The following is a 19,231-nucleotide window of genomic DNA, read 5'->3' on the forward strand; positions in this document are numbered from 1 at the left end:
CCAGAAGTGCTCCAGGTGCTTGATTGGCGACAACCGTCTGCACTTCCGGGTAAGGCAAAACCAGTGCCCAAAAGGGGCCAACAGCTCCTGCTGCGGAACCCCCATGCAACCCTGGGGGAGTCCAAGGCACCGCTGCAACCCAGGGAGGCTGCCATCTAACATCCAGTGGGAGATAGTGGCTTCCCACCCTTATCCCCCTGGCAGATGTGGGGAAGGGGTGTCCCGGCCAGGCATGGACCCCGGCCATCCGTTACAATATATATATATACATCTTTGAAATCAAATAAAAAATAATTAGAAAAAAATCAAACTGTCATCTACACAGGACAAAAGATCCCTCAAGAAAGCACTCTGTAATGTCTCAAGTCCTAAATGATCCAGGTAACAATCTGCCTACTCCCTACCATCCTGCAAGCAATAGTGTAATATGTGATGACCTCAGATTCACATACATTCTGTACCACTGAGCCATTATCCTGTTAACTTCTATTCAGTTAAAGCAAGTAAGTAAGTAAAGTTTATTTATAAAGAGCCTTTTGCAGACAAGAAGTTACAATGTGCTGTACAATAAAAAAAAAAAAATATATGAAACTAGGCAAGACACAGACACATTAAGATACACAGGATAGTAAACTCTAACAAGTAAATTAAAATAAAATAAATAGAAATAAAAATAATAACACTGAGACTCTAAGCAAAAAACTGGCTAAACAAGAAAGTTTTTAACTGCTTTTTTAAGAGTTCATAGAGTCAGCCATATGAAGGTGAAGAGGGAGATTGGTCTAAATCTTTGGTGCATATGAATGAAAGGCTCTATCCCCCTTATTTTTAACTTCATATGTGGAACAACTAACAGATTTTGAGCTTAAGTTCTACATGTGCGAGAGGCAGTAAGTTTGAAAAGGAGACTGGATAAATAGACTGGAGTTTGTTCAATGCTCTATAAAGAAGTACCAGAATCTTAAAATGAATCATAAAATCCACTGCAAACCAATGGAAAGAGTATAAAATAAGTGTAATATAATTTCTTTTTCTAGAATGCGTTAGCAATCTGGTCACTGCAGCTTGTATAACATGAAGACGCAAAAGGGATGATTTGTCCAAGATGGTAAACAACGCATTACAAAAATCGAAGTGAGAGGTAAAAAATACATTAACAACTTTTTCCAGGTGTGATGATGAAACTATAGAAAATATAGTTTTGAAATGTTCCTTAAATAAAAGTAAAAGGAATGACAAATAGATTTAACATGGAAATTAAAACTACGAGAGGAATCAAATATAACTCCAAGGTTTCGAACATTGGATTTAGCAGTCATGCAGAAAAGTGCAAGCGCCTGATTAATCTTAGGATATGCTTCAGGGGAAGCTATAATCATGGTTTCCATTTTGCTGGAATATAAATATAAGTATCTGTTAGAGAGGCACTAATTTATCCGTGAAAGACAATCAACTAGGGTGGATAACTTGACGAGCGAGTGGGATTTAAAACAAATATACAGATGAATATCAACACCATAAAAGTGTTAAAAGACTGAATGATCTCTGTGAAAGGATGAATGTAAAATGAAAATAACAATGGACCAATAATTGAGCCTTAGAGAACCCCACAGTTTTGATATGCAGTTGCAGATGAAAATTTTCATGGTGCAGAACCAAACCTGTAGACGTCCATAGATGCTCTGCTTTCCACCAGGAGTGTTGAAGACCACACAAGTAAAACTGCTAAGCCAAGGTAACCGAGAAACAGCAGAATAGTAACTAATTTTATAAAGGGCAACCTTATCAAGAATGGCCTTGCGATGATCATTAAAATAATTAACAAGCAGCTCAACATTATCATAAGAACCAGATAAATTAAAAATAGAAGAAAATTTAGATATAACAGAGTTATCAATAAAGCGATTACGCTTAGTGTATATATATTAGAGGAAGACTCAGAGCTAAATGAGATGTTAAAAGAGAATGATTTATGATCACTAAAAGTAACTTTATGTGCAGGCTGTCAAGAATAGCACCGTAAGTGAAAACCAAATCTAAAGTATGTCCTACAATGTGAACGGGGCCAGATAAATGTTGAATGAATTTAAAAGTTTCCAAGATGCTCTGAAAATCCATGGCAGTATTATTAGATAAACCATCAATATGAATGGTAAAGTCCTCGACTATGCTAATCTAACCAAATTCGATAGTGGAAGATAAAAAGGCCTAGATGCCCAACAAAAAAATGCAGCAGAACCAGGTGGAAGATATAATAAAACACAATACGGGGGTGAACACATCCAATTTTAGTCAGCATCATCTCGAAATACAGAGGCTGGAAGAAATGATTTGACATAAAAATATCTTTCTAAAAATGACAGTGGTTCCACCTACCTGTCCAGATGACCGTGGTGCGCTCAGGAATAAACAGTCCCCAGGACATAATTCCAAAAAAATTAATAGAATAGAAATGAACATAAAATCCAGCCTCTCATGGCAAAACAAGTCATTGAGAATAAAGGACTTGGTAGCAATAGTGTGCACATTGATTAACATCATTTTAGCGTGACAGGGCCAGCGGAGCAGCAATTGGAGCAGAATAAGAATGTTTTCAGATGGTAAGTAGGATGCTGAAACATACCTAGGAGCAGTCTAAACACAATGATCCCAGACTGCCCCCACTCCCACTTGGAATACATGAGGTGGTAAATGGGAATCGACAGCCCAAAATCTCTCCAAAATCGATGAAGCAGCCCAAGGAATTCCTCCGGCGGGATCGCCGACGTGTAGGCAGGATCCCAGCCGGCAACAGTGGAGATACACTGAAAACCACATCAAGCACAAATGGCACTGGAAAATAACACGATTCTTTCAAAACTGGAACTAATCCATTGTAGATTTGATCACCAGTTGTGAGTGGTGATTGTAAGTCCACAAAGAAAAAAAAAAAAAGGAATAAACTAATAAAACAGGTAAAAAGCAAAAACGCATAGCCCAAGGCAGAGGCAAAGCCAAACACAGGCATCATCTTCCATCTTCCAGATAGTTGTACTGACATCTACTTGACCAAACTTGTGCTTATCTATTTAACCTGCAACCAAATTTCATTATGTAGGTATCCACACAGCAATTCAGTTCAACACACCATCCTTAACTCAATTTGCTTTAATTTCTGAATGTTACTTACAATTATTATGTCCATTTATGTGGCATACTTAGTATGTTTTTCCACAAGTGGGACAGGCAACAAATAGTTTATTTCTGGGGTCCTTCATAACGGTACTGGAGGGCCACAGTACCTACAGGTTTTCATTCTAGCCAGTTTCCTAATTAGAACTCAGTCCTTACTTATAATAAAACTAAATGCCTTATTAGCACTTTCATTTATCATAGACAAATTTTAGTTACATTGTAGATCAGAAGTCCTCAATTACAGTCCTGTAGGTCCACAGGGGCTGCAGGTTTTCACTTTAACTAATTGCTTAATTAGAACCCATTTATTTACTACTAAAGCAATATGGTTTTTGGGCTTAATTTTAGTTATATTGCCTGATACAATTCAGAAGCTTTAATTTCCTATTTTAGTTTTTAGCAGCTGCATTTAAGGATTAATTGTTGCCTGTTTTCTTAACCAGATATTAGTTAATAATGAAATGGAGATAACCAATAAACCAGCAGCTCTCCAGCTAACATGCTTCCTTTTAAACCAGTGTATATTCACCATTAAGTATCTGTGTTAAAAAATATTTAGAAATAAATGAGAAGGGAATTGGAAGGACCATTAAGTTTATATCTATTCTGGTCCACAAAACACGTGGATAACGTTATCAGAGAAGGAAATTCTACAGTGCAATTAAAATTTCTTTTGGATGAATGAAAGCACTAACAAGCCAAATAGTTAAATACCAAGTTTCATTATCAGCAAGACTGTCTTCAAATTAGAAAACTAGTTGGAAGAAAAACCTACAGCCGCTGTTGCCATCCAGGACCATGACTGAGGACCCCTGGTTTACATTGCACTGTAAGTTACAATGGCAATAATAAACTAATTGGTTAAAAAGTATTAAATTTAATTCAATGAATGTCAGACGTTATAGCTTGGGACAGATTTACACATAAGAAATGGATAGAACATTTGTTCTCATTCCTAACTTTTCACTGAAAATATTGTGCAGAATAATTATCAAAACGTAGACAGCAAGCAAAGCAGTGCAATGATCCACCTCCACTCAGTAGTACTAAGATGTTTATTATTAATGAACTTAGTCAGGTCTTGTTTGATTTTCAAAATTTACTTTTTACTAACACAATATGGACAAGTTACACAATTCATATTGTTTGCCTATGCTAAACCATTTTAAAATGTGAGTCAATACCAGCTCTAACATTAACATACTGTATTGAGTTTTCTGTTGTTCAAAAACTTTAACAAAATCAGTCAGTGCATTAATGAAGTACAAACTTATTTTACAGTTCACTTGTAAAAATCTGATTCTTTAACAGATGCAGAATATGTTGTCATTTTAAAAGTTTAATTAATTATACCCCTTAACTCTGCACACACGCATTAGATTTCATGAACATAGCAAAGTATGTGTTATACATAGAACAGAAAGTTTAAAATAAACTTCTTACTTGATGAAGAATTTCTCAGCTGTGATGTCAGTGGCAGGTGGGTTGCTAAGAAGGCCGTTAGCATATGGGCACCATGTGTTCCCTCTCAGGGAAAGCTTAAGTCTGGAAAGTTAATGTAAATTATTCCCTGTATATAACATTACACGATTTATTAGGAGATGTTGGTGTAAACACTGAAAAATTAGCTAGACAAGCTTTTGTGTTATGGAATTATACTTAAATTTTTAGTTGAGCTAAACTGAGTGTACTGAGTGGAAAACATAATTTATGAAACCAGTCAGGTGCTGAACTGTTTCTGCTAACACCTTCCCACCTTAAGTCCTCAGTAAACATTTTTAAGTTGCTTGTAGAATGACAATTGTTATCAGAAAACTCAGAAGTACAGAATCATAGAAAGTGAAGTGACATTGCCTCTCAGAGATAATATCCATCCATTTATTGAACCCACTTAATTAAACCCTGAAAAGGGTGCTATTTCATTTTAGGGCATGTTTGTGAAGGCATTCTCAGAAAAATTGCTCAAAAAAACTAACTGCTAATCCTAGAGCAGGGGTGCCCACACTTTTTCAGCTTGCGAGCTACTTTTAAAATGACCAGGTCGAAATGATCTACCTACATTAAAAATGCTACATTAAAAATTATATATATATATATATATAATATAGCCACAGTGGTGTGAAAAACTATTTGCCCCCTTCCTGATTTCTTATTCTTTTGCATGTTTGTCACACAAATTGTTTCTGATCATCAAACACATTTAACCATTAGTCAAATATAACACAAGTAAACACAAAATGCAGTTTTTAAATGATGGTTTTTATTATTTAGAGAGAAAAAAATCCAAACCTACATGGCCCTGTGTGAAAAAGTAATTGCCTCCTGAACCTAATAACTGGTTGGGCCACCCTTAGCAGCAATAACTGCAATCAAGCGTTTGCGATAACTTGCAATGAGTCTTTACAGCGCTCTGGAGGAATTTTGGCCCACTCATCTTTGCAGAATTGTTGTAATTCAGCTTTATTTGAGGGTTTTCTAGCATGAACCGCCTTTTTAAGGTCATGCCATAGCATCTCAATTGGATTCAGGTCAGGACTTTGACTAGGCCACTCCAAAGTCTACATTTTGTTTTTCTTCAGCCATTCAGAGGTGGATTTGCTGGTGTGTTTTGGGTCATTGTCCTGTTGCAGCACCCAAGATCGCTTCAGCTTGAGTTGACGAACAGATGGCCGAACATTCTCCTTCAGGATGTTTTGGTAGACAGTAGAATTCATGGTTCCATCTATCACAGCAAGCCTTCCAGGTCCTGAAGCAGCAAAACAACCCCAGACCATCACACTACCACCACCATATTTTACTGTTGGTATGATGTTGTTTTTCTGAAATGCTGTGTTCCTTCTACGCCAGATGTAACGGGACATTTGCCTTCCAAAAAGTTCAACTTTTGTCTCATCAGTCCACAAGGTATTTTCCCAAAAGTCTTGGCAATCATTGAGATGTTTTTTAGCAAAATTGAGACGAGCCCTAATGTTCTTTTCTTAACAGTGGTTTGCGTCTTGGAAATCTGCCATGCAGGCCGTTTTTGCCCAGTCTCTTTCTTATGGTGGAGTCGTGAACACTGACCTTAATTGAGGCAAGTGAGGCCTGCAGTTCTTTAGACGTTGTCCTGGGGTCTTTTGTGACCTCTCGGATGAGTCGTCTCTGCGCTCTTGGGGTAATTTTGTTCGGCCGGCCACTCCTGGGAAGGTTCACCACTGTTCCATGTTTTTGCTATTTGTGGATAATGGCTCTCACTGTGGTTCGCTGGAGTCCCAAAGCTTTAGAAATGGCTTTATAACCTTTACATAGACTGATAGATCTCAATTACTTCTGTTTTCATTTGTTCCTGAATTTCTTTGGATCTTGGCGTGATGTCTAGCTTTTGAGGTGCTTTTGGTCTACTTCTCTGTGTCAGGCAGCTCCTATTTAAGTGATTTCTTGATTGAAACAGGTGTGGCAGTAATCAGGCCTGGGGGTGGCTACGGAAATTGAACTCAGGTGTGATACACCACAGTTAGGTTATTTTTTAACAAGGGGGCAATTACTTTTTCACACAGGGCCATGTAGGTTTGGATTTTTTCTCCCTAAATAATAAAACCATCATTTAAAAACTGCATTTTGTGTTTACTTGTGTTATATTTGACTAATGGTTAAATGTGTTTGATGATCAGAAACATTTTGTGTGACAAACATGCAAAAGAATAAGAAATCAGGAAGGGGGCAAATAGTTTTTCACACCACTGTGTGTGTGTTGTCACAAAACGAGACAAAGACAGAAAAAGGTTTGGGGCAGCCACCCATGTAATTCGGTATCCCGGCTGCAACTTCGTTTTTCTTTTAAATATCAGCACTGAAGTGCTTACAACAGAGTCCAAAACAAGACTGACACAGAAGGGAAAAGGGAAGGCTTTTAAAGGGGGAGACAGGAAGTGAGGTCATAAGGGTCGGGCACGTGTTCATCGTTCATTGGTTCAGTCCCGGATGTGACATCAGGGGGGCCGGAGCTGTCAAGGTCTGTCTCCATTGGCTCGGTCCCAGAAGTGACGTCCAGAGAGACAGGTGGAACCTCCCGGGTTAGGTCTACAGGGAAGTGAGAAAGAGAGTTAGTGCGCTCTGCCACATCCCGGCATGGCTCAGAACTGCCTTCACTCGAGCCCTTTAGCTGCCTCCCATGCGTGTGTGACAGTGTGTATATGTATATATATATATATATATATATATATACATATATATATATATATATATATATATATATATATATATACATACACACTGAGTATACTTTATACATAAAATATATGTTGTCTTACCTTTCATAACTGAATAACCTTTATGGCACAATAACAATTCAATACATTTATGGTCACTATAGTATTTGGATTTAATAATCTTCATGTGGGAAAAGGCTGACTCGCATAAATAAGCAGAGACGAGTAATGCAGTCAAGGAGCTTTTGAATTCAGCCGAGTGAAAAATGACAGCTGTCTGATTAACTGCGATTTTAGTTCCCTCTCCTTTCTCTTTCTCAGATCGCTTTTCGGAAGGAAGTTAGTTTTTATAAACAGTTCGAAAGTACCTTTCCACATTTTCCTTCTTTGGAATAGCAATGATAGATTGAGAGATCAGACAAACGCACTTCTATTGTGACATTGTGAGAGAAAAAACCCTCTTCCAATTCCACATCCAGCCCATACCCTCCCAAAACAATTTTTTTAAATCCCTTCTTTAGTCAATATAAATTGCAAGGCTAATTAGATCACAGCCGGAGTTTTGCAGTAGCTCGCGCGTTTGATCGTGCGTGCAGGATGGCCAGTGTGTTAGAATAAAAGAGATCTCAGACTGGCCGTCCTGTATGTCAATTAAGTGGCAAATGCCATAGGGAGAATATATGATAGACTAACGTTTAAAAAAAATTTTTTTTTGAATGCAACGTGATCTACCTGCACTACCTTTGCGATCTACCGGTCGATCGCAATCGATGCATTGGGCACCCCTGTCCTAGAGGTTCACATACTTTTGCCACTCACAAATATGTAATATTCGATCATTTTCCTTAATAAATAAATGACCAAGTATAATATTTTTGTCTCATTTGTTTAACTGGATTCTCTTTATCTACTTTTAGGACTTGAGTGAAAATCTGATGAGGTTTTGGGTCATATTTATGCAGAAATTTAGAAAATTCTAAAGAGTTCAAAAACTTTAAAGCACAACTGTAATAATAAGGCAAATTCAATGTGTGCATTACATCAAAGTATTACAGAAAATACAAATTGATATCATAGTGCTGAGTGCATATTATTTGCTAAAGAGAATACACATGACACTCAAGAGAAGGACCTGAAAATCAAAATGACTGCCTGAAAATGACAGATTTTCTACTTATATTATAATTTCAATTGGCTCCTGCAGACTCCCGTGACCCAGTAGTTAGGATATAGCGGGTTGTATAATGGATGGATGGATTATAATTTCATCCCACAGGAGCGATGCATATTAGGTCATGTGTAATTAATTATGCTTTTGTTTTGCTGTGAAGTTAAAGATACACATGTACACAGTAATAATCACAAAAAAAAAAACTGATCCAGGCATACTATGAAATATACTTTGTCTGGTTCTAAACAGTACCTTCATGCAAGCTAATGCTGTCATCTATGCACTGGAGAAATCTTGTCTTTAATGTACTAATAAAAATCTAAATATGAAAAAAAAAAAAAAACTTTAATATGTAAGAAACAAAAATGCAATCTTGTTATATTTTTTTAGAAACCAAAACATCCATTTTCCTTAATTTTTCAAGATAGCTGTTTGAGAAAAGTAGAAATACACAACATTACATGCTAGAAAGCCAGCTTATTTCCCATTTTTTCTGGTTCCTGAAATCCAATCTCCTTCAATCACAAAATTAGAGAACCAAAGCAATCCGGAAGCTTCAATTTCTGGATCAAAATTAAATTACCTTCACCCTGTTAGGCACATTCCTTTAATTTACTTTTACTCGTTTTAACCATGAAATGCAAATACAAAACAGGTTTCAGGCCAGAAAAGAACCTATACCGTGCAGACTGAACAAGTCACCAGAAAAAGAAGAGCCTTGGGGGGAAAAACATGGAAGACTCTTTAGAATCTTATATTTTTGTTCACGAATTAGGCAGAAACAGACACAGTTAGAATTGTATTGAGACACTTTCATGCAATAAAGAATAATCAAATATAAATGTATAATATACATTCAATAATATACATGAATTGCACATGCATTACTGTACTATACAAAAGCAATATTATGAAATATATATTCAAATCTTCACTGATAGCCAACTGTTCTGCATAATATATTGTATTTTGAGAGAGATATTCTCAAATTTAATTTGCCATACTTAACCTTTCTTTGTTTTACCTTTTTCTCCTTGAGGCTGTGCCCTATAGAGTTTCCTGTTATGCCAGCTATTAAGGCTCAATACATTGTTGCATCTTATACTCTAGTGTGAAAACTCTGCCAATGTGCTTTGTTATATTGCCCACTGTATTAACAATCACATATATCTAAATAAAAATGAACCCAAAAAGAATATCATGGCTGTAAACTTACAATGCATTAAATCTGTACTTTGTCTCAACTGCTTTTGTTATGTTGTCCTGTGTGCATACCTGTTTAACTCCTATTGTTATACTGCATTGAACCATACTAACTACTGAATGATTACCTCAGTCCTGTAGCACTGAGTCATATCCACACCTGGGGGGTTTCTAGTGCCACAGTGTACTAACACATACTGCCCATGTGCTAGTCTCACATTCCTAAGATTCTAAACTGGCCCTGTTTAATGCTGGCACAAGTATGCGTTTCAGTTGAACAAAAAAAAACATCACAAATATAGAAACTGCAGCTTGCTTGGTGGTATCAATGTGATAAGCAATCATTAAAGCATGCCAAGGTACAAGAGAAAAAACAGAAAAAATAAAAGTAATTCAAAACTAAATCAGCTTTAAAAATCAAGTTTAACATATATTTACAGATTTAATGAAACTAAAATATGAAAATGTGCATCCAAAAATCATAAAAGAGAAACAGAAAAAGCAATTCATACTTCAAAGATTTGTTGGAGCTGCCAAGATGAGGCAGTTTTTCTAAGTTTTCTGGTGGCACACTAAAACTGGGGCAGCATGGTTAATATTACTGCCTTATAAATACAGAATTATGGGTTCAAATCCAATGCCAACTCATAGCTTGTGTGAGTTTGGCATATTCTTCCCCATACATGCATGGGTTTTTCTCCGGGTATTCTAATTTTCCTCTCACAAATATGTGATACGCTTACTAGTAGTTATGAATTGACCTTGTGTGGGTGTGTGTATGTGCAAGTAACCCCTAGGATGTTCCAGTGTTCCATCTAGGGTTGGTTCTTTCCTTTAACCCAGTGTTGCTGGGGTATACTCTGGCTCCCTGTGACAGAACAAAATTATGTGGAAACAAGACAGACTGGAAATATAAATAAAACAGTAGTCTGAATGGAGGCCATTAATACTGTAAATAACAATACGAATAGACAATATACAAAATTTGACTTTCACTTGCCTCTGCTTAAATTTCTTAACCTGGGTTGTCTTTTATAAAACTTTGTGTGGATTTAAGTATGACTGTATATGTACACCAAAAAAACCTGATATAATATATATAAAACCAAGTATAACACATTTATATGCAATTTATACTTTACAAAGCACATTTTGGAAATGTGATCTGGGAGACAGAGAAAGACATAAGGATCCAGCGTCTGAGCAGCATAAATAAATACATTGCACAATAAATAGTATAGACCATATGAAAGTTACCATCAAACCAGCCATCGCCTATTGCACCATCAGCAAGTTCTCTGCAAATGCTTCTTTGCCTCAAACTGCCTGTTTATGTTAGGCTGCACACCCACAACATATCCAAATAATGAATGAACCGTCTTGTCAGTAGGTTTATGGCTTTCAGTATAGCAGGCATAGTGGAGCTGATGTTATGGCAGAGATATTCCTGTTGGCTAGTTCCCTCTGGTAGGTGCCTGGTGCCAGAAAGCCAACTGTTGTTAAAACCCAGATATGAACAAGTATAGCCCAATTTTTTACAGTATCTCTATCTAATGGCAGGCCCAATTCCGCATATACAGTATTTCCAAGAGAATTAATCTTGAGTGCTTAAATAAAGCAGTCCTCAACATGGGCAAAAAAATCCTGCCTGTCATTAAAAGTTTGTTCCCTCAGTAAACAATAGTTTTTATAGTCTTCAAGCGGCATCAAACAAGGCATGTTGTGTGAAACCATTAGGCTATGAATCAGTCATGGCTGTTGTTCAATCTGATGATGATCCTGTCCATCTGTTTGTCCATCTCTGACAATACCCTTTCTGATGCTGGTGGAAGAGTAGCCCAATAAAAAGAAAGTCAGACCTGTGGGTACCATGGGAAGGGGAATTGTCCCCTAAGGGTAGTAGGATGGTGTTGATAGAGTTGTCTTGCCACTTTCTTCCACACTTATTGATGATTGTTGTTCAAAGTGACAAACTACTTCAATGATGGTCTGTCTACAAGGCATAATATCCCCAGCCATTGTCTCAAGCTGTCTATGTGGAATGGAGCAAGCTTTGACAAAATGCTTCAAGTGGTCTTTCCAATGTTTCTTCGGGACACACTGAGGTCTGGATCCTTCAGGGAGTTCATTGTACAGGACCATCCAGATAATATGCCCAGTCCAGCAGAAGACATGGCTGAGCACTATGGTTTCAATGTTGATTGATGAGCAGTGTTCTAGAATTTTAGTGCAAGGGATTCTGTCCTCCCAAGTGATGCCCAGGATCTTCTGAAGGTAGCAAATGTGGAACACTTCTTGGATGCGGATTTGCTTGCAGTAGGGAGTCTAACATTTGCATCCATACAAGAGAGCTAATATACACACCACGTAAAAGATCACAACTTTGGTTGCCAGGTGTAGATTTTGGTTATAAAAGACATGCTTGCAGAGGTGATCAAACGCAGAGGAGACTTGTCGGAGGCGGTTCACAATCTCTTCAATCACAGAGGCAACATTAGAAATTCTTCTGAGGTAGGGTAAGGATTATGTGTTCCCCGGCGATGTGCTGCCAATCTTAATGTCCTTTGGAGGATCTGTGTGCTGGAAAGATCAGTGTCTTGGAGGTGCAGATTTCCTGACCCATCCAGGAATAGGAGGATTGTAAGGACTCAACGGTCCTCTGATGGCTTTCCAGGTAAAGTGCTATGCTAGCAACATTATCAGAATACTGGAGCTCATAGATGCCAACCAGGACCTTTGCCCTCATTTTGTTATGGAAGAAAGTGACCAAGGTGAGTAATTGTGGGGGACAGTCGAACTTATGGAGCACTTCTCAAATCATCTTATGGTTGTTGGTGTCAAATACATTCTGCAGGTTAATGAAGGCGAAGCTGATGTCTCGCTGGTTTTCCCAAACCTTATTAAGGAGTTAGCGGGCAACAACGATCATATCAATTGTGCTGCATTTAGGCCAAAAGCCAGCTTACGACTCCAGAAGTAGTCTATCTACAACATGAGCACCTGGAGAAGCATGACATTGGCAGACTTTCCCAGTAACATCCAGCAGTAAAACACTATAGTTGTTGCCACAGTCCAATCAGTACTGCTTTTTCTTATAGAAGGCGACAATAGTAGTATGTTTCCATGAGCTATGAATCTTGCTGAGCTTCCAACAAAAACTGAAGGAAGCTGGTCAACTTGACAAGAAGATTAAGTCCCCCATATTTAAATATTTCGGTAGATACAGCTTGGATGGCAGTTTGGACTTCCTGGAGAGTTGGATGCTCATCTACTTGAGAGACCTGGGATGTTGTGGGGATCTTCTTGAGGACTGAAGGAGTGGAAGAGCACATTTGGTACAAGAGTTCCTGAAAGTGCTCTGCCTAATGATCCAAGATCTGCCGTTTGTCTCTGAGGAGTGCTGCACTACCTGCAGACTGAAATGGAGCCATGTTGTATCGAGAATGACCACAAATTCTTTTAAGGACATTGTAAAAGTCATAGGTCTTGTTCTCATCCGAGTAGCTTTGTCTATCAGCAGCCTTGTTAATCCACTAGTCATTCTGGATTTTACAGAGCCTGTGTTTGTATAATTGATCTAACTTTGTAAGACTTGCAGCAGAGAAACTGATGACAGATTGGCAAGGTGAGTTTGAAATGCAAGATTCTCTCCACTCTGGCTTCACTGAATCAGTCTGGACTCTTCCTCTTGTAGAATCCAAGGGCTTTCTTGAAGCAGGATTGAAGGCTGTGAGCAGCGAGATCTACAGTTCATCAACATCAAGACTGGTTTGGGATTGGGATGTGTTCAAACTGAGTGCAAAGTTAAGTTGTGAATGCGTCTCTGGTGTTGATGGTTGCAAGAGGTGACTTGAAGTGTTTATCAATTTTAAGAATGTACCTTGCAGCAATTTGGAAAAAAATGGACAATGAACATCCTACCTCATAAAATAACATTATTTTTAGAAATAACAGTTGTTTTTTCATTTGAATGGTAAAAAATAAAATCATGTTACTATTTTATTATAGCTAAACTTGAACAATATATGACTAAGGAATTTAAATTAAATGTATGTCTAAAATCTAAAAGTAAACCTGCTTCTGAGCTGAATCATTCATTCATTTTCCACCACTTATCTAAAATACTTTGCAAGAGCATCTTAATTAGCTCTGAGGCCAGTACATCCTATTCCCCAGCCACACTTTTCAATTCAAGTTGAGGCATCGAAAGGTGTTCCCAGCCCACCTGGGAGATATTATCCTCCCAGTGAGCCCTGCGTCTTCCCCAGGGTCTCTCTCCAGCTGGTTGTGCCCATAAATCCTTCACAGAGAGGTATCTAGGAAGCATTTGCATCAGATACCTGAACCACCTCAATGGGCTCCACCCAATGCGCAGTGTCAGTGGCTCTACTCCAAGCCTCTTTCAGATATCTGCACTTCTTACTCTAACTCCAAGGGAGAGCCTAACCACCCAGCTGAGAAAGCTCATTTTGGCTGCTTTTATTTTTGATCACATCCTTTTGGTCAAAACCCAAAGCTCATGACCATAGATGAGAGTAGGGATGTACATCAACTATTATAGTGAGAGTATAGTTCAGCTCCTTCTTCACCACTACAGATTGGTATAGCAACAGTCTAACTGCTGATCTGTCTGTCTATGTCAGCATCCTTACTTTCCTCACTGATCCACCGAGGTACTGATCCTCATCCCTACCGCATCACAATCAGTTGCAAACCATTCCAACGTGTGCTGGAGTTCACATCTAGATGAAGCCAACAGGACCAAATCATCTGTAAAAAGCAGTGACACAACTGATATTGTGTCCATGAAAATCATAAGCAGGATAGCAGACAAAGCACAGCCCTGGCAGAGCTGCACATCCACTGAGAACAGTGCTGATGTTTTACCAAGTATGTGGACACAGCCCTCACTGTGATTATATAGGGACCAAACAACCCTTATTAGGTGCCACAAAGCCCCACACTCTCCCAGCACATCCGACAGAATTCCTTGAGGAACACGATCCAAGTCCACAAAACACATATAGACTGATTAAGTGTACTCCAACGTCCATCTTCATGACGTTAAAGAGCAGATACACTGTTCCATGGCTTGGACAGAATCCACATTGCTCCTCATGGATCTGAGGTTCCACGACTGGATGGAGACTCCTTTCCAGTACCGTTGCCTAAGCTTTCCCTGGGAGGCTGAGGAGCATGAACTCCTGATAGTTGGAGCACATCTTCCAGTTGGCCTTTTTAAAAATGGGGACCTCCATCCCAGTCTGCTAATCCAGGGTCACTGCTCGTGATAACCACTCAACATTTAAAAGTCGTGTCAGCCACGACAGACCAACAATCTTCAGAACCTTCAGCCTTTCTGGGCAGAATTCATATACCCCCATGGCCTTGACACTGCAGGGATGCTTAACTGCATCAGTGACCTTCCTAAAGGAAATAAGCATTGATCCCCTATCAGTTTCTTGTTCTGCATCCTCCACAGAATGTATGCCCATCAGATTCAGGAGCCCCTCAAAGTGCTCCTTCCACTGTCAGACTGGGTCAGCATTTTTCCAGTCTTGCTGAAAAGAACTTGATTAAAGCTCTGCTGTCATTTGGTGCACAAGCACACACGGCTGTCAGAGCTCTCCATTCTGCAACCATCAGTTGCACAGAGGTAGCCTTCTCATTTTCCAAGACAAACTTCAGCATGGCATTGACTAGGCAGAGTTTCAACTCCCACCAACGACTTTTCCACTGGCCAACTGCACAGTAAGGGAGTGTCCAGCCTCTTTCAACTGGTTTGTTTCCCAAAACCAGCAATGTTGATGTGATGTGAGCCCAACTATATAACACTCCGTCTCAACGACCAACTCCGGCTCCTTCCCCACTAGAGCGGTGCCATTCCAGGTTCCAAGAGTCAGTTTATGTGTCTGGTTCCCAGTTTGCCAAGACCTCTCTCTTTGCCTGCCGTACAGATCACATCACACATGACCCCTATTACACTTGCAGATGATGGGCCCACAAGAGGACAGTCCCACATCGAAAGTTTGGGCTGTACCTAACCAGACTATGCGGCAGGCATGACCACCTGACCTGGCAACCCCATTCCGAGTAGGGTGTTCTTTTTATATTGGTGACTCTGATAATTAGGGGCTGTGAATTGCTCTTTGTCTGACACCTCACCTGGGACCAGTTTAACTTGGCAGGCCATACCAGGAGCTTCTGCTCCTGACAACATAGCTCCAAAGATCACAGGGGCACACACAATAAAGTGGTGATTCCTGCTGAATTTATATTAAAATAATTCTAAACATTTTCTTAAAAAAAGAAAACATGAAATTATGCAATATACTGTTTGTAATCTTAAGATCTCGTGTGGGACTAGAAGAGGTGTTTTTTGCATAAATAAAATTTTTCCTCACCATAGTAAAAGATGCACAGTAAAGACTGGAGTTGGGCATAATCTCAAAGAAAGAGAAAGAGAAAGACTCATCTACAAAATGCCCCCTTTTTGGTACACTAGACAGCAAGCGTCTATTCTGCACAGAGAGAGAGAGAGGATTTATTTCAAACTGTGTTTCTGTCTCATTTCAGATCAAAGGTAAATGAACTCTGTGAAGCTCAATTGCTTTCTCATAGTCTCACTTGTAACATCAGCACTCAATCAGGACATCGCCTGAAGAGCTCCTAACTGTAAAGCTAACAGAAAGCACCATGAAAAGATCAAATCGCCTACAGAAAACATTCCCAGCAGCTGGGACATGGGGAACCCCCTTGAACCCCCCTACAATACAGTAATAACAAGTGCCTTATTCTTTGCACCCTGAGAACCAGAAGCTACAGATCATCCGCCCTTCCCATCCCTTCTCCTCCCCCCTTCCTCCCGCCTCCCCCAAATCATTTGTGTCTTTATGATGACAGTAACATAAGAAAGGGCCTAGCCTCCATCATTTCAATGGCCTAGTGTAACAAAGGGTACATTGTGATTGACAGAAGGGACTGGGCACTGTGAGAAATCACCCAGTGGTACTTCCTCTCGGGGATATCTCCATGGACAAGGCTGCTGAAACATAAAACTTTAAAAGCATCTCTCATTACTGAGCCAGGAACACCTAAACAGGTAAACTCCTTTCCGAGATGGCTGCCATCTAGTCAAGAGGTGAAACCGGACACATTCTTGAAAAGTGATAATGGTGGAAATTTATTCCCAAAGCTCAGCTGGCCTGTTACAATTCATATTCCCATGAACACAGCAGAGGCTGTTCAACCCAGTCTCCTCCTAGACTTGATTAGCTATAGCAAAAAACTTCCTGACAAAACAAAGAGAGTCATTTAACAAGAAAATGGGATGGCTTTATATCCATCTGTATTTGTGGAAGACAAATGTGGCTGAAGAATCATTGAAAAGTATGTGGGTGGACACCAGATGGCTATCTGCTACATTTCCTGAGGTACAATATTGTAAAAAGAGGCCTTCATCGATGAATAACAAAACAATATAATGTGCATGTACTGTGACACGTCTTTCTCATACAGTACTCTGGATAAGTATGTATCAAGAAAATAATCACCATTCTTCTTAGCCTAGAAATTATTTATGTACAATTTGTTAGTAAAACTGCATTTTTAAAGAAGTGTTTTGGATTATACTGGACAAAAAAGGCACTGTGCATTACAAGTGTTAAACAAACCAACACTTATCTTGTGGAAAAAAAAATGGCAGTTTATTGTTTTATTGAATTAAAATAACTGTAACAGTTCACCTTTGCACTGATATTGGATTTTTCTTGCATCACACAGAGGCAATATAACTTACTATAAGTGTATGGTGCTCTGAAATATCATAATAAGTTAATGTAGGCTATGTGTGCGTAGTCTGATATATTAAAAATTGATTCACAGACCCATAACATTGTATGTTTCTGTTATACTCATTTGTAATTTTTAATACACTATGATTATATAATATTTTAGTTAATTACAGTTGCTTTAGTGTTAAGGGATGTGTTGATGACAAGTTGCTGTATTTTAGAGACATTAAGGTAAGGACTCCTACTGTTCTTATCCATTTCTTTTTAATCAGGAGTCCTCAGAGGCACATTAATTGCTCCTGAATCACAAAGGTATACAACATAATGTGATACTTGATAAAATAAGTATAACTTTCATGAGGCATTCCCTTTTGTGCCATAAGAAATACCTATTTTTAATGGCCAAATCAACCTACATTGTCTGTAATTTTTAGACTGTTATAAAGTTTTTATTTCTTTACCGTTCTTAATTTAACTCTTTATTATTTATCACTTAATGCTGCTGGAGTGACTAATTTACAGTAACATAAACTACAGCTTTATAGCAGACACATCACAGCTTTAAATAAGAGATTATAGAGGCATCACTTCTTTTTATGGTATTCTCTTAGTAAATATGTGTCTCCATTTGGACATACAAATACCTGTATGGCAAGCTTCACAACATGTACCAATACTTAAGTGACAGCTCTCTGATAAGCACCACTTTTAAAACTTTGGAGATCTTCCTTCTCTACCTTTATACTAGAATTAGCAGAGCCAACGAAAAAACTCATAAATCCGGCCAACCTTAAATACCTTCGCACCTCTCCATCAGCATCTTTTGTCTTCTAAATGTGTCGATAAGCCCCAAGCAGCCTGCTACACCATCCCCCCACCACCTCAGAACCTGCAAGAAGTTCTCCCAGTTCCTACCTTGACTGATTATCTGGGAGTGAGCTACCCACAATTGTAAGGGGAAATAATTTGATGTGTGTTTTGTGTCTACATCAATTTACAGTTAGGTCCATAAATATTTGGACAGAGACAACTTTTTTCTAATTTTGGTTCTATACATTACATAATGAATTTTAAATGAAACAACTCGGATGCAGTTGAAGTGCAGACTTTCAGCTTTAATTCAGTGGGGTAAACAAAACAATTGCATAAAAATGTGAGGCAACTAAAGCATTTTTTTTTAACACAATCCCTTCATTTCAGTGTCTCAAAAGTAACTGGACATATTAAATAACTGGAAATAAAATGTTCATTTCTAATACTTGGTTGAAAACCCTTTGCTGGCAATGACAGCCTGAAGTCTTGAACTCATGGACATCACCAGATGCTGGGTTTCCTCCTTTTTAATGCTCTGCCAGGCCCTTGCTGCAGTGGCTTTCAGTTGCTGTTTGTTTGTGGGCCTTTCTGTCTGAAGTTTAGTCTTTAACAAGTCAAATGCATGCTCAATTGGGTTAAGATCAGATGACTGACTTGGCCATTCAAGAATTTTCCACTTCATTGCTTTAATAAACTCCTGGGTTGCTTTGGCTGTATGTTTTGGGTCATTGTCCATCTGTATCATGAAACGCCGCCCAATCAATTTGACTGCATTTAGCTGGATTTGAGCAGACAGTATGTCTCTGAACACCTCAGAATTCATTCGGCTGCTTCTGTCCTGTGTCACATCATCAGCAATGCACGCCCAAGCCATCACACTGCCTCCACCG

The 19,231-nt window shown here is 38.8% G+C and overlaps 1 protein-coding gene across 2 annotated transcripts in view; it reads right to left on the reverse strand.

Moving 5' to 3' along the window:
* Positions 1-19,231, reverse strand: part of tmem135 (transmembrane protein 135) — a 421,403-nt gene that overhangs the window by 115,154 nt on the left and 287,018 nt on the right. Inside the window, exon 7 of one of the 2 annotated variants that reach the window (XM_039744170.1) lies at positions 4,618-4,719. The exons of the other annotated variant lie outside the window; for it this stretch is intronic. Within the exon in view, the coding sequence (XP_039600104.1) occupies positions 4,618-4,719 (102 nt within the window). The remainder of the gene's footprint in view (positions 1-4,617; positions 4,720-19,231) is intronic. 2 annotated transcript variants of the gene reach the window in all.

The sequence above is a fragment of the Polypterus senegalus genome, chromosome 2 (genome assembly GCF_016835505.1).
Source record: "Polypterus senegalus isolate Bchr_013 chromosome 2, ASM1683550v1, whole genome shotgun sequence".
Lineage (NCBI taxonomy): Eukaryota > Metazoa > Chordata > Cladistia > Polypteriformes > Polypteridae > Polypterus > Polypterus senegalus.